Source organism: Sphaerodactylus townsendi, linkage group LG13, assembly GCF_021028975.2.
Source record: "Sphaerodactylus townsendi isolate TG3544 linkage group LG13, MPM_Stown_v2.3, whole genome shotgun sequence".
Taxonomy (NCBI): domain Eukaryota; kingdom Metazoa; phylum Chordata; class Lepidosauria; order Squamata; family Sphaerodactylidae; genus Sphaerodactylus; species Sphaerodactylus townsendi.
In genome coordinates, this window is record NC_059437.1 from 21,651,029 (window position 1) to 21,668,149 (window position 17,121).

The 17,121-nt window shown below is 41.6% G+C and overlaps 1 protein-coding gene across 7 annotated transcripts in view; it reads right to left on the reverse strand.

Moving 5' to 3' along the window:
* The window catches only part of GRIA3 (glutamate ionotropic receptor AMPA type subunit 3), a 221,850-nt gene that overhangs the window by 82,917 nt on the left and 121,812 nt on the right, over nucleotides 1-17,121 (reverse strand). For all 7 annotated transcript variants that reach the window (XR_007246017.1, XM_048514048.1, XM_048514049.1 and 4 more), the window contains exons 5-6: nucleotides 5,328-5,381; nucleotides 1,922-2,083 (exon numbers count right to left, since the gene is read on the reverse strand). Coding sequence is in view for 6 of the 7 variants with exons in the window: in XM_048514048.1 (XP_048370005.1) it covers nucleotides 1,922-2,083; nucleotides 5,328-5,381 (216 nt within the window). In the remaining variant the exon portion in view is untranslated. The remainder of the gene's footprint in view (nucleotides 1-1,921; nucleotides 2,084-5,327; nucleotides 5,382-17,121) is intronic.

Here is a 17,121-nt window from a genome sequence, read left to right on the forward strand (position 1 = left end):
CATTGTTACTCACATGCTACACTTCATTGTTACTCACTTGCCAGGCCACTCCTATTCAGATGCCCTCACCTATTGACCTTTACTCACAGGTATATATACTCCACTTGCTTTCCTTTCCAACTATCAGATCCTCTGAAGATGCCAGCCACAGATGCAGGCGAAACGTCAGGAGAGAATGCTGCTAGAACACAGCCATACAGCCTGGAAACCACACAGCACCCCAGTGATTCCGGCCGTGAACGCCTTCGACAATACATTAAATAAATGTGGTATGAGAATGGCTACCTCTGAAAACTGTAGCCTTGTGCTACTTCCTCTTTTCTATCCTGTAATATAGAGCAAAATGCATGATGCACTCTCACAGTTCTCTGCCTCTATTCCATTCCCCCCCCCCCTAATGTTTGTGAGTATGGAGAAACTCACCACACAATGATGACATTGATTTGACTCAATGTTATTGGGGGAGAGGGGAAAGAAACACAGGGCTGCTGTTTTTGACAGCAGCAGCACAGTCTTCATAGCGTACAAAAACTACTGCCTTAGCTTAGGGGACCCATAAATTAAGACATACCCAAGACTCTTGTTTTTCTATGCAGACAACATCAGGGGAAATCAAGCTCCCAAACATTAAACTGCAGCTACATGCCCCAGCACTTGTCACAATGGTTAGCAGAAGACAACCTTTTAGAAAAACCTGTCTTCTATCTGCCCCCACCCCATTTTCTTTTTTAAGGGCTCCTGTTCCTCCTTTTCAAAACAATTAAAATGACCCAATATTACAGAACATCCTGCCAAGCAACAGTGAATAAGATAATACTCGTACTCTTTATTTTTGCATGAATACTTCCCTCTCGTCCCTGAAAAGGGATCCTGCAGTAGCTGTCCAATCTAATGCTACATAAAGCCCCCTTCTTCCCCACCGCCTGCCTCAATGATCAGCAAATTTAATGCAATCTCCTCTGATTCAAGCCAAGAGACATATCTAATTTTCTATTTTACTCAAGTTCTGCTAACAAATGCATGAGCATGCAAGGGAAAGCCAAGAAAGGAACTGATGAAATGCTGAATAAATTAAACACCAGGGTTTTAGTCTCTAGCCAATTTTATTTTCCAATCAAAAATATTGTACATCAATTTCAAAGCCTAGAGGGTTTTTTATTTTAAAGAGGGAAGAGCCTGTTTGATAAATGCTGTGCAAATTTATGTAATATAGAGTAAATTTGAACAAATGTTAGTGTAGCTTCTAAGCAATGTATTAAGAGTATTTTTTTTTAAAAAAAACATGTTTTTCAGTGACAAAACAATCCCATTTGCCTTTAACTGGACCTAACTGAGAACAGGAAAATACATTCCAGAGCTCTTTATAGTAGAATACAGTCCAGATTGGCTGTTGTGGGTTTTCTGGGCTATGTGGCCATGGTCTTGTAGCTTTTGCTCCTAATGTTTCACCTGCATCTTTGGTTGGAATCTTCAGAGGCGTGTCACGGTAAGATGTGTTTCTCTCCGTAGCACAGTGTTAAGTATATGTTTTGTCCACCTCACAGGTGGGAGGGGGTGAGGCGTATCCAGGTGAAGTTCATCTGCAGTTGCATTTGTGACCACATTTGCAATTGCAATCCAATCCATACAATCCATCCTTTGTTTTTTAAAAAATGGCTAATTTCTGCCAGCTCCTACATTTAATCACACCCACATTCTCTGCATTCACTAATGTCTTGATTGATCCTAATTCATCGCTTTAGCACAAACTGAGCTGCTTTTGGATTGCACATCCCTGTCTGCTTTTTTCAGATCACCAGCCCAACAACATTCTAAACTGCCTGAAATTATCTAGCATTTGAATGTCAGGCTAAGCTTTTTGAGCTCGGTGGGAACAAAACTGTCTTCTTTAGCCATTCAGCCACTGCAATACAATGCTTACCTTTAACGGTGAATTTTTGGCTTCTGGAAATTCCCTTTCATCCAGTCTAACCCAGCGTTGCATAAACTGCTGGACCATGGGGTTTTCATTGTTGATGATCTGAAACCCAGTCACGTTGGCACCTCCTTGTACCACTCTTTCCACGGAAATATCTGTGAACCCCTAGAAAATTAACAGAAAGCTTAGAGGGAGGCTCTCTCCAGGGACTTTGCCAACTGAGGAAAAAGAAAAGCAGTTTGTTTCTCTTATGATTATTTTTTTTAATTATAAAAATAAATGTTCTTAAATCCAACTATGTTGTCAAAAGCTGAGTAGGCAAGGTTTTTATTTTGGCTTATATTTGCTGTGTCCTTTTTGTTCCTTGAGAAAGTGAGAGAAACTGACCCACATAATGTTTGCAAAATGGAAGTGGTAAACATATTGGATTTTAATGTTACGATGGAGAGATTTTCACTGTACATTTGTAAAATCACTTTCTATTTACTATTTATCCAGCACCAGTATTGTGGACTGAATATAACTCTTCTATACTTTGAACTCCTCTAATGATCAGTGCATAGATCAAGGCGAGATAGGTGGGGGCCTCTTAATGAAACCCCCAAGCTGGAATGAGTGGAGTGGTCAAGATTGTTCTAAGTTCTTTTAACTTTTCCATTTTACTTCACTTGTGTTACTACTGTTAATGATTTTTTTTACACCGTCCATATGCAACTGCTGCCAAAACAATGTTGAAAAATACATTGCTTACAATGAGAAGATGTGGGGAAAGGAAAGAGAAATTGGTTTGGTTTCTCCCAAACGTGAAACAAAATCATATTGGGGATACCTAAATGAAATTACCATATATACTCAAGTATAAGTCGACCTGAATATAAGCTGAGGAATCTAATTTTACCACCAAAAAACTGGGAAAACTTATTGACTCGAGTATAAGCCTAAGGTGGGAAATGCACATAAGAACTGGACAACAAGGGGATCACTGCAGCCTGTGCAGGGCTCGGATCCAGCCTGGCCAGCCTCCCTCCCTACCTCCATCCGAGGCCCCACAGGGTCTCCGATGGAAGTGGGGAGGGGATCTCTGCAGACTGCGCCGGGCTCGAATCCAGCCTGGCTGGCTTCCCCTCCTCACCTCACTCAAGTGTAAGCTGAGGGGGGCTTTTTCTGCACAAAAAGTGCTGAAAAAGTCGACTTATACTTGATTATATATGGTACCTACCTTGAGCTTCTTGGAGAAAAGGTGGAACAAACATTTGAATAAGTGGGAAAAGGTTGAAAGAATACTGGTATCAGGAGGAGCAAGTAAGATGGGGAAAGGTTGTTTAAAGGGGCAGGAGATTTTGGGACAGCTGAGAGAGTTAGGGCTGGAGAAACAATAGTAAGGGAACTGTGGTACGTTGGGGTTGGCAGAAGGTAAATCAGAACCTCCCATTAATGGTCAGTTGCAGGTACAACGCTTGTAGAAGCTGAATGGAAACCCCCCCGCCCCCAATTCTTTATGGCCATTTACACACAGGGTTTCTCCTCGTAGCAAGAGTACCTTCTTGTTGGGGCAGATTTTCAGTTACACCACCTATTTGCTATATTATCCGGGTATAACTTTCATTTATGCAAAGGTCCCAACGCACTTGCTCTTTTGATGGGTGAAAACACGGATCTTCCCGATTTGGGCAAACCGGGGTCTTTTCCTCCAATTCCCCAGGAAGCCAAACCCGCATGAGCGCACCATGGCTGCCTCGGGTTTATTTTACTCCTTCCTCCCCACTCTTTCCCTTCCATGATGCCCTTTCCCCCTGCATGGAAAAGAGGGGGCATTACTTGGCTCTCCTCACATGCATGAACCGGCAACCAACACAAGAGTGTAGCTTCGGAGCCACACAGATGCATTCATTCAACTGCATGCAAATCAAAAAGAAAAAAACGATGCCCCCATGATTGACATGATGGGGACTAGATAGACACTCAGGCCATCAAAAGCTGAATCCTGTGCAGAGAGTAACTGCTGCCACACAGTCGATGTCAGGAAAAAGCCAACGGAAAAGCTAGGAAAGGGGAGAGGGTAATTGATCTCCTCATGCCCCAGGGGGAAAAGCTTTGGAACGAAATACTACAAACCCACAGGGAGCTGTTAGTGCAAAAATGGCCTATAATAAGAAACATTTTGAAAAACCTGACATGAAGAATGGAAAAGTATATTTTAAAAACAGATGAATCTAGGGCACAGGTGTCAAACTCGCGGCCCTCCAGATGTTATGGACTACAGTTCCCATCATCCCCTGCCACCATGATGCTGGCAGGGATTGATGGGAACTGTAGTCCATAACATCTGGAGGGCCGCGAGTTTGACACCTATGATCTAGGGTGTCTCATTCCTGCTTACAGAATGTGGAGTTATATCTTTCTCCACAGTAAGTTTTAGATATACTGCCAGACCTGGACAAATGAATTGTTAAGAAGGCTGGCAACTTTACTGAGCTTTACAGATTAAATTTGGCTTCTGTACAGCTGTAAAATAATCTTGCATAAGGTAGCATCTTTCAAAAGTGACCCTGCATTTTTAAAGAGATTTGGATTATTGACTATCATTTTAGAGGGTATACAAATAATGCATTCTTTGTAAATCTGCTTTCCTTACCAATAGTTAGATATTGTGAAATGGCTGGATACTTATCATTAGCATGAAGATGAACGTTTGGAATCGACTGTGCTGTTTCATGATATTTATCATGATTGTGCTGTTCCATGATAAAATAAAACAGCAAAATTTATTGCTGTTGAATTGTTTTTAATACTTGTCCTGTTTTAAAATAACATTATAACCAACTCTGAGCCCATCATGGTGGGAAAGGTGGGTTAAAATGTCTTAAACATTCGCATTAATTAAATTATTAGAGCAAGTAACTTCTTCAGTAGCACTCAGAGCTACTCACTGAATATTAATGATAACAATGTTGGCCTTTTTTCTAATACACTTCATCAATATTTGAGAACTATATTCTAGCCAGGATCCAAACAGATTTGTACGCACTCACTTTGAACTCTAAAATTCCCCTTCAGTACAAAAACAGTTCATTTGGTACAAAAACATGTTTAGAAAATGCATATGCTGCCTCTCCAGAGACCAGCTTCAAAAGGCTTACAAAGAAAGCAATAAAACAAAACCATTAAAACACAGTCACAATCCCCAAAACAAAACAACTGAAACATGCCAGGGAATAACACCTGAACTCCCTGTGAGATGGAAGGAAGGCTGCTATTTAAGAAACACAAGACCAACCCTCCCCACTGAGCATCGGGAGATAGCTGTATGGTTCCTGGGATCTTGCTTCCTTCTCAAAGCCTTTCTGCTTTAGCTTACTGGGAAATGAAACAACGTCAATGTCAACATATTATTTCCCAAAGTTCTTACCAGGTTAGCAATCATGTAGTGATAGCTTCTGGAATGTTTACTCAGGGTTACAACCTGTATGAAAGGAGAAAGAAAAAAATGTGTAGAAATAAGTTATTTTCAACAAGAACAACAAAAGGGGAGGGGGAACCTGTACAAAATGGAGTGCTGACACATGGAAGCGGCTTTCTGTGGTGACCCCAGCCATCCCCAGGGGAGTGATACACAAAACCCTCCACAACACCAATAGGTTCTCTGAAAGGCACTGCTACAAGGATGCACAACTATAGCCACAGTTGTTTGTGCCTCTTTCCTAAATTATATCTAAGGATGAGTGTCATCAATACATGGCAGCAGCAAGATCTGTATACTAGGAACGGACAACATGTGGAAGTAATGGGAATGGCCAGCAGGCACAATCCTACCACCAGTGCATGTATAGATAGTACCTAATTTTAGAACACTGGTGGAGAAGACACATGTTCCTTCAAATGGTCAGGACTATTTGACAATAGGTTCCATGCAGTACAGTCTATCCTAGTAAACCTCAACGTACAACCTACATGGACCTTTGCCTCGTTTCCATCTTTCACTGTGAAGAAATGGTGCACTCTACACAGAGAAAAGGAACATTACATTTGTACATCCTCTATGCAGTGTACTGTATGTCCAACTAATGTTTCTGAGAACTCGTCAAGGTCTCATAGTGACATATTCTGAGGGCAACTTCACAGATGACTGTAATATCAAGTAATGGTTTGCAAAGAGGCGTAATAAATTTAGAAGACCCCCCCCACACACACACACAACCCAAGCCCTTCTTTCATACTATAACAAAACACAATACTGTATTCAGTGAAAATAAAAACTAGTTCCCCCCCCCTCTAAGGTTGCCATTGAGATAATAAGAGGCTGACATAAATTCTCACAAAAGCTATAGTTGTTTACAGTAATATAAATTTTTTTTGTATATAACATTTTTATGGGGATCATCTTATATTCTGGGTTCTCTTTTGGGAGGAAATGTGAAAATTTCAGTTCGGTTCAGCTGAAGTCATTGAATGACATACTGAGTGATTAGTTGTCACATGGAACACATGAACATAGGAATTTGTTTGAAATGTGACAGGGATTACTGGAAATGTTTAGTTCAAACAGCACTGTAAGATACACTGACAAGTGTCCATGGAAAAACCTCCAAAATGTTGTGTTCCACAACGCTGTTTACTTTTGCCCCAAGCTGTAGCTGCCACAGCTCAGTCAATAATGATTAAACTATGTCAATAACTTTTATAAGACTAACAGCACCACCATGTTCAGAGAAAAATAGATGCTCATAACTTAGGAATGGGTGTGAAAGCTAGACAGTGAAGAAAGCAGACAAGAAGAGAGTAGATTTCTTTCAAAATGTGGTGGTGGAAAAGAGTTTTATGGACACTGTGGACTTCCAAAAAGGCAAATATTTTAGCCATGGCCCTTAATTGGCAAGACCCAAGCAGGACCATTAACAATAGGACGCTTCGGAGGACACTGATTCATAGGATCACAATAAGCCAGAAGCAGCTACAACTTAGGAATCATCAGGCTGGATATGGGCCCCCAAGGAAAACAAAAACTCCACATCTTAACGTTAACCTTTTGTTTGATTTTGTACGCATTTTGTAAAAGTGAAGAGATAGATGAATATAACAATGTAAAATGCTTAAGCCTATGCAAACAATAACGGTAAACTATTGCAAGATGGCACCAGTTGTGAAACTAGCTACGCCCAAACCCTGGGAAAAAAGGGCAGCCCGAACACAGAAAATCAATCAGCCAGTCTTACTAGTAGTAGAAGAAGAGTTGGTTTTTATACCCTACTTTTTTCTCCCCTCCTCACAACAGGCACCTTGTGAGGTAGGTGGGCCTGAAAGAGTTCTGACAGAACTGTGACTAGCCCAGGAAAGTGTCACCAACAGGCTTCATGTGGAGAAGTGGAGAAATGAATCCGGTTCACCAGATTAGAGTCTGCCATTCTTGTGGAGGAGTGGGTAATCAAACAGGGTTTTTTCAGATTAGAGTCCACCACTCTTAACCAGTACAACATGACATAGTCAACAGTCAAAAACACATATAAAAGACAGAGAACTGTTTTTGTCTGCAGAGATGCACTAATTTAGCATCAGAATGTATTAATTCACATTTAGGTTTTGAAAATATCCATAAGTTCTCAAAAGATATTTCTATGGAAAAACAGCCTTTTGGTTTTTTTGTCCTGTTTCTTCAAAGCAAATGTCATTTTATTACATTTAGTGTGGCATTCTCTTGCCAGGATGGAGGGAACGAGCTCTTGCAGCTGCTTGTTGAAGGCCTGCCACCCACATGCAGATCCTGCTGATTGTTGAAGTCCCCCTCCCTGCTCAAGTTCAGTCCTTTTTATCCTTGAACAGCAAGCACTCCATTATCACTTTCTCTCCTGACCCACCCATTTCCAAGCAAAGAGAAAGATCTGCAGGTTGATGGTCCATTAGGGGTGGATTAGAAAACAAAGCACACAGGTGTACAACAGGTTCTGCCAGGCAAACTTTAACAAACATCATTGCCACCTATGAACAATACTAGAAAAACAAAGTTAGGTACAGAAAGAAGGTGGTGCCAACTCATGGAGCTATACTAAGCAGGTCTGATGATGGTGTTAGAAAGTAACAGCTGACTTACCAATGTTACAACAACCTTTATTAGGCATATTAAAATAGGCTCCAGAGCGTTACAGACATTTCTGAAGTACAAATCAAAAGTATATTCAAAACACAGACAGATAAATTGTATCTGACTTATTGTGACCTCGCAGGGCAGGGGCATCCAATATCAGGTGTGCAGTCAAAAATCTTTTGTTAGGAGGAAAATTTTTTCACAGAATCATAGAGTTGGAAGACACCCAGAGGCATAGCTACCAGGTGGCCGGGGGGTGGGGGGTGCGCGTTGCACCAGGCACACGCCGGGTGGGGGGGGGGGGGTGTGTGCAAAAAATTCAGATCAGTTTGGTTTTTTTGCATTTTTAGTGGGGTTTTTTTGGTTTTTGGCCTGCAGGGGACACAGTTTTCAGGCTAGCAGAACCAAAGTTTCAGAGATTTTTTGGGAAACTCTCCTCATGATACCACCCAGATTTGGTGAGGTTTGGTTCAGGGGGTCCAAAGTTATGGATTTCCAAAAGGGCCCCCTATCCCCTATTGTTTCCAATGGGAGCTAATGGGAGATGGGGGCTACACCTTTGAAAGTCCATAACTTTGGACCTCCTGAATCAAACTTCACCAAACCTGGGTGGTATCATCAGGAGCGTCTCCTAAAGATACTCTGAATTTTGGTTATGCTAGCTTAACAATTGCACCTCTGACAGCAGGCACCTTCCAAATTTCCCCAGATTCTCCTTTTAAATCCACCTTCGGGATGGATTTAAAGTAAGAATCTGAGGTCCCCAGTTTAAACATTGAAAGTGATGCTGTTTCAGGGTGGGGGATAATCCACCCCAAAACAGCATCACTTTCAATGTTGTTTTAACTGGGGATCCAGATTCTCCCTTTAAGGTGGATTTAAAAGGAGAATCTGGGCTCCCTAGTTTAAACACCATTGAAATTGATGCTGTTTGAGGGTAGATTCCAGCATCACAGCAGCTGCGGGGGGGGTGGGGGGGAGGACTCAGATTTGTGTGTGTCTCTCACCCTGAAAATCCTGTGGGCTTGCCATAAGACAGCTGCAACTTGTAGGCAAAAATAAAATGTTTGAATTCCATTGTTGGTTTAGCCAAGAACATTTTTAGAAACTGATTCCAAAATTGCAGCACACATAATTTTAATCTCCTTACATTTGTATGAACTTTTTTTCTCTGTGCATTGATAAAATGCCACAAAAATAAATCCTTTTGTGTAGTGATATACTGCTTCATATGCCAAAGAGGGTGGCTGGACTTGTGTTTCTTCAACACAACCTCCCATGCCACATGGTATACTATTTTAGTACTTAAGGACTGTGTATAAACCTACTACATCATTTCCCTGGTGCACTCATGTCTTTGTGTTCAAAGGTAAAACAAAACATAGAAAGAATCTTCATACAAATATACATACAATAACATCAAAATTAATTTGCTGTGCTGCTTTAATACACTTGGGAAGAAGATACTGCCATGGTACAGTTGGGTATGCAATCAATGCCGCAGAAGGCCATTGCTTTCACATCCTGCATGTGAGCTCCCAAAGGCACCTGGTGGGCCACTGTAAGTAGCAGAGAGCTGGACTAGATGGACTCTGGTCTGATCCAGCTGGCTTGTTCTTATGTTCTAATCTCATTAGCTCATAACAACACAAATGAACTGAAAAACTGTAATTGAAGGCTAAACTTCCATACACTATATTCTAGGGGAAGGGCTGTAGCTCAAAGGTAGAACAGATGCTTTGTATGCAAAAAGTTCCAAGTTCAGTCCCTGACATCTCCATCTGAAAGGCTTTCAGGTAGCTACTGCTGAAAAAGATCTTTTTTGGAGGCCTTGGAGAGTTATGGCTGATTAGAATAGGCAAAATTGAGGTAGAATGGATCAATGCCAAACTCAGAATGGATCAATGTCTAATGCAATATGTTTTTTAAATGGAAAAATTGGGGGTGGTGGTGGTGTTCCTAATTCAGAAGTTCTAATGCAGATAAACCCAGCTACCTACATGGGGATACCTAAACTGTATTGTTGACAAAGGCTTATTTAAATTGTGTCTCATTTACTTTGCCACACACAACTCAGTGGCCACCAATGAGAACATCCATGCATAACCATACCCTTCCATCTGTATTCCCTTGGTCCTGGATTCTGTTTCTTGCTATGATGCTACAGGATAACAGAACTGTAGGGTTTGTAGGCTTTGAAATGTATTAAGTATTTCTATTTTGTCATAAACTATTGTCACATCCTCCCAGATTCCACTGTTCTTGACGTTCAGGATATAGTTGCAACCATCAGTTTAATCCCACCCACCCCCTTGTTATTGTGTAACACTGAAGTGAGATTAAAACAAGCCAAATCCCTACATTGCTAACTTTTTCATTAGCTTAACAAAATATTTTTAACATATCTCAGGTGGAAGCTACAGGGCGAAGCCTAGGAGTGTGCATTTGGCAAAGGCACCCTTTGACAGCAGCAGAAAAACTGCAACTACTCTTTCACCCGAGAAACTGAATACCTGAAACAGACACTTGGCTGCCCCTCAGTGTCTTCCAGATTGTGATCCCCACTTCACCTGTGGCTTCTTTTTCAGTCGGCCTATTTGCCACTTCTGCTTACCTTTATTATTGCCCTATCCAGCCAAGCTACGCTGGATCTGCTGCATTGGGTGCTTGATATTTCAGGCTACTTCTGTGAAGTCTAATGTACAGTCTCTTCAGCTGTATACAATTCTGAGCAAGAGCACAGGGAGTCAACATACCAAATTCCTGCTTGAGACTATACAGCATTTCATGAAGAAACCCAGCCATCGTTTATATGCAGAAAATTCCAAGCTTGTTGAAGGGGAAATGACTTAATTACATCCTAACAGCACTTTAAAAATTCAGCACATCTTCCTAGCTTACAGTGAACAGTGCACAAACCATGGAAAACACTGAAGCAATCAAAATGGAAAGAGAGGAGAGCTTATCAGAACTAATCAACCATGGTGGTATCTGCTCTACAGAAGCAAATGAAATTTGAGCCTTCTTTTTCACTAAGCAGAAATACAGAAGAGGAGGAGGAGGAAGAGGAGTAGTTCGGATTTATATCCCACCTTTCTCTCCTGTAAGGAGACTCGAGGTGGCTTATAACCTCTTTTCCCTTCCTCTCCCCACAACATACATCTTGTGAGGTAGGTGGGGCTGAGAGAGTTCTGAAGAACTGTGACTAGCCCAAAGTCACCCAGCAGGACTGTAGGAGTGCAGAAACACATCTGGTTCATCAGATAAGCCTCCGCCACTAAGGTGGAGGAGTGGGGAATCAAACCTGGTTCTCCAGATTAGAATTCACCTGCTCTTAACCATGCTGGCTCTCAGGAGTGGAATGTGCAAAAGTTGTGCAAAAGTGCTCACATACTATTGAGCCTAGGATGCTGGATACGGAGGAGGATGTTGACAAAAAGGCTTTGAGAACTACATAAACATAGTATTGAACTCATTAGCAAAGAGTTCAGTTCCATGGCATGTGGTGGATAGGACAAAACTTAGAGTCTCTCACTGCTGATGGAAGCAAATCTCTATTCTGGTACTCGGGCCATTTCCCCCTACAAATGATAAATTGTATAATCTATACATCACAAGAATTCCACGAAAACTATGCTGTCGGAGGTGGCATTGTAGAATGATCACTGGAGTCCAGTGTTTTCATTTAGTAAGCTGCCCAAATCTACTACTTCTTTTTGATTCACATTGATCGATAAAATGAATTTAGTGTTTGCCGGAAGGAGGTTCACTTTTGCCATCTTTAAAGGTGACATTTCGGATATTTTTGAGCCCATTATATATTTTTCCACACCAGATAAAATATCGAATATGTCAGACTGTGTTGCTAAAGATTTTCATGCATCTTGTAATAAGTGACCACTCATAGAAATATACCACTTAAAAGAGGTGACAGCACAAAATTGACCTGATATGATATATATGCCTTACTTTTCAATAGTGAAAAACAAAGAGGGTGTTTTATCTATAATTCTTATGGTTCACCTAAGAAAAGAGACAGATAACTAATGGGTCCAGACCACCTTGTCAGGCATCATTTTTTTTGGTGAGTATGTGAAGTAAAATAGCTATTGTCCTAAACAGGAGGGTGAATCTATGATAGTAACCAGCTAACACCAATAAAGTCCTGACTTGCTTCTTGGTCTCAGAGGTTCCCAATTTTCTATCGCCTATACCAGGGGTCTGCAACCTGCGGCTCTCCAGATGTTCATGGACTACCATTCCCATCAGCCCCTGCCACCATGGCTGCAGACCCTGGCCTATATCTTATCTCACATCAGTGTGATGTTCCCACTCCTCACTTTGTGCCTTGGACAAATGATCAAATCAAAATCCTGGCTAAAAATTGCAGTACTATCAATATACACCACCGCAAACCCTGTCATCCTATTCAGCAAGATGTTCATCAGCTTCTGAAAGGACGCTGGCAAAATTCCTGTGCCCAAATAGAACTACTGATAAAGACCATTAGGATTAATGAAAGCAGATTTAGTTCTTTCCTCCTCCATTTGCCAAAAAAACCTTAACAGAGATGTACAGCAGATGTCACCTTAGCAGGCCCTAGTAGACCCCAGACATGGAGCAAGCATCAGGCTTAAACATGCTGTTAATCTTCTGATAGTCCACACAAAATCTAATAGAACTGCCTGGCTTAGCAACCAAGTCAGCTGGAGATGGCCTTGGATCCATGGAAGGCTGTATCACTTTTAACTTAAAACATCACCATTCACTCTGTAAGGTGGGCATCTAATTGGCAAATGAGATCTTGTATCCATACAGTACTTTGCTGAATTTGTTCTCCCTAGTTTGTTCGAAAGAAACTCTCAAACCAATGCAAAACCAAAAGTATTTTCTCTTTATCCCCAATGATGCAGATCCTGGTCAAAGTATCCCACTGGTTCCGCCACATGTGAGGAAACAGACTTACAAGCTTTATTCCCTCATGACCAGAAGGCTCAGGAAATCCCTGTGGTCTTCCCAGGTTTCTGCTCAGTGATGATGTCCTTTTAGTTTACTTCCAGAGTGTTCCAACTTCTCTCTGGATAGTAATTCTCCCTTTTGACTGCTACAGGCTTGCATTCCCAGCTCATGAGCAGAGAGCAGCCTCAATGGCTCAATTACTGGGGTGAATTCTCTCACTTTAAGGAAACTCAAACTGGCTTACAATTGACTTCCCGTTTCCTCCCCACAAACACTTTGTGAGGTAGGTGGCGCAGAGAGAGTTCTCAAAAAAATCTGTGACTAGCCCAAGGTCATCTAGAAGGTTTCAAGTGCAGGAGTGGGGGAACAAACCCAGTTCATCAAATTAGAATCTGCCTCTCATGTGGAGGAGTGGGGAATCAAACCCGGTTCACTAGATTAGACTTAGGTGTCTTCAAAGACACCTCATTGAAAACAAAAAAAGGGAAAAACAACAACACGTTTGTGGAATCGCCAAGCGAAACTAAGTTTATTTATTTACTTTAAACACTGAAATGGCAGGCAACTGTGATGCAAGCAGAGGAAACGTCCATGAGAAACCTTTGGCAAATGGCGGGCAGCACAGAGGATCTCTGAAAAGGCAGAAAATAGTGGGGAAAAGAACCATTTTCGCTGGCATCCCTTTTTTGTGCTATGCGGACAAAAAAAAAGCAAAAACAGTTCTTTTGATCATGTCTGCAAGACATTTTATTTTTGCTGGGCAGAAAAAGTGTATGGCTGCTTCTGCGCATCACTGGATACTGTGCTATTTTACTACATCAATAATCTGCAACTGGCTTGTTTTGCCTAAAGGAGGTAACCTAGTTTTGAATGATTACTATGCAACAATGATAGTGCAATATTCAGCCTGAGTATGCGTACAATGCCCATGTGTAAACTAATGCTGGGAGATATATTTGGACCATGACAATTTCTTTAAAAGGAAAACACATTGTTTAGAGAACCTGAACTCATGTCCAAGGAGACAGAGAGCTCTGCGTTGTTTTAAAGCACTGTTGACCTCAATAATAATGTCAGGATTACTTCCAGTTATTATTTGGATATAACCCAGAAGTGTCGCTCTGGTTCAGCCCCAATGCCACAGGAGGATCTTTCAAAAAGACATTTGTGCGACAGAAAGTTGCCTTAAGGGCAAACAAATTGAAGCCATCTTTTCTTGTTTTTGACGCGCACCCTTTTAAAGGACTCGTGAATGCAAAAATATTGTACAATCTCTGTATAGTTTTTTCCCCCAGAGATTCCTACTGAAAGCAAAAAAAATAACTAAAACGATGTTGCCATTTGTTCTTTCCAGTATACTGAAAGAGTACTGAAGATTTATTCTCTTTTGCTAATAACTGGGTGGTCTTCAGCAATTGGATTCCGCTGTACCCCACACTCACCCTGACAAGCCCCTCCCACCACAGTTCCCCAACCAAACGGATCCCCAACCAAATGGTTCTTTCATGTTCCACCCTTTCTAGTATTACATATGACTGTGCTCTTTTTGTACGTAGTCATTGTTTCCAAAGTGTTTTTTCTTTTACTCTGTTTATCCAGACGTGACCGCAATCTGAAAAAAATTGCATGTATTTTCACTGCGAGAAATCAGAAAATACTGTAAAAATAAAGATTCCTTGGTTTCATTCACATAAGGGAGAAACTAAATCAAAATCTGTTCAAACAGTAGGGGTGAGCCATCTAAAACCATAGCTAAACTTACTCCAGATCATCTTAACCTTTATTCACCTGCCCTTTCAAGTGGAAAAAAAGTACAGAAGTAAATATGCTAAAATAAAAATTTTAAGCTGATGGCTCAGCAGCCACCTTGTACCACTTTCTCCTCACCTACCATCTGTAACACCCCAGCACTGTGGGTATCTATGTGGCATTGTGGCAAGCATGCATTCTCTGTATAGGAGAGAACCACTGCCATAGAACTTCAAACATAATTTATTTAGTCAGCCCACATATTGATTTTTAGTGAAGATTTTAAGGTTTTTGACCTTGTTGGTAATCAAACCGAACTGGAAGAGAGGAGACAGAATTAGGATACCAATTCATCATGCTGCATGGGCTGTGAAAGAACCTACCAGAAACTCTGATGGTAAGAAAGTTACGGAGTTGTCTTCTGTGGTCAGTGATATCCCCAGGTTACTCCTGTCGCTACTCTACTATGGAATTCTGTGTTGAGAAATAGGGTTTGCACCATTTTTTAAATTGGTATTGTTCAGATTTGGGTTTATTGGAGCTGAACATTTTCAGCAAAGCTGAAAAAAGCTAAATGTCCATACCGATAAATGGGTTGGGGGGGGGGGCTTTTTTCTTCTGGAAACACATTTTTTTTAGCGCCATTGAAATCTATGGGGCAATTTTTTGAGGCTCTGGGGGATGTTTTTCATAGCAGAGGCACCAAATTTGCAGTGTGGCTGCAGGTGACACCCAAGTTTGATGAAGTTTGTTGGGGGGCTTTCTCATTCTAATGGAATGAAAACTGGGTGCCTATAGAATTGGACCCCCCATACACACCCAAATTTCACCAAACCCAGGGGTTCTTCTGGACAGTCTTCCCAGAAGCTCTGCTGAAAATTTGGTGCCTCTACCTTGAAAAACAGGGGCACCCAGAGCCCTGCAAAGATCTCCTATTGAAAGCAATCGGAGCAAAACAGTTACCCAGCCCCCCATTCTCTGATTGTTTCCAGTGGAAAAAAAACAGCTTTTTCCCCCTCCAGGGGAAAAGCCAATGCCTGTGAGCAACCACATGTCAATATCTCCCACCCCAAGAACCAACACAGTCCCAACAGAACCACACCAGAATCCAATTCAGCAGAACCACATGCCAGCACATCACAAAGCTTAGGAGAACCAGCGTCAAAACAATACTGAAAACAGAGAAACACAACACAGGAAAATCGAAACAAGGGATCTTTTGCCAGCCCAGATGAAGTCACAAGCCAATCTAGCACGCAGGTGCTCAGCAAAACCCAGGCATGCTCAACAGAACCCATGTCCAACCACATAATGCAGGAGCAGAATCACCTTAGATAGATAGATAGATATTTATTATTACGGCCTTTTGGCCAGCCAAGCAGAATCACCTTAAAAAACTGAAAGTTCCCCCCAGACCATGAAACCCAGAGAAAGAAACCCAAAGAAAAACCCTGGAACAGTGGTGAGAAAACACACAGAGGCTTATTCTGCACATGCAGAATAATGCACTTTCAAACTGCTTTCAGTGCTCTTTGAAGCTGTGCGGAATGGCAAAATCCACTTGCAAACAGTTGTGAAAGTGGTTTGAAAATGCATTATTTTGCCTGTGCGGAAGGGGCCAGAGACAAAACCAAATGTAAAACCTGTGCAAAACAAGAGGCTCCCAAACAAGAGCAACAAAATACACAAAACTTCTGCAACCAACCAACTAAACTGTAATGACACAGGAAGACCCTCACAAACAAACAAGAGAATACAACCAAACAGCCATACAGCCCGGAAACCGCACAGCACCCCAGTCCCTAAAGCCTCTGAAGGATTTCTGACCTGTCTTCCCTCTATACACCAGAAGACAGGGCTTTTCATGGAAAAAAGGGGCTGAAGGAAGCCCCCTCAAGAAATGAAACTCAAGAAAAACAGCTCAGAAACAAAAAAGCAAAGTCACCAACACAAACAAGGTCCTACAAACAACAACAACAAAAACAACAATAACAACCACCACCACCCACCTTTCAACAACTTTAAACAAATTGGAAAACCAAACCAAACTCTTGGAAATTGAAGGTTCTTTAGGCCTCACTAGGCCTTGCCCCCCTGCCCCAACTTGCAATTCACAGGCTTAAAAAGGCTGGGGACCCATAGACTAAATCATATTCTACCCTTTATGCTATCCAGAAATGTCAGTTGAAATTTACCCTATGTATTACCCACGAATATCTGCAGAAGGATTTAAAATATTAGAGAGTAGAAAGTCTCAGTTTCTGATTGGAGATAGCTTATTTCTTGGTTTTACTGAAAAAGCCTCAGACAGTTCTAATCATCTGAGACCGGTTGGCATAGTGATGCTCTACAACTTCAGTGAGCAAGTCCTCGGGTGCAGCAGGAGGACCAGAGGTGCAGTTGGGTAATTCCAAAC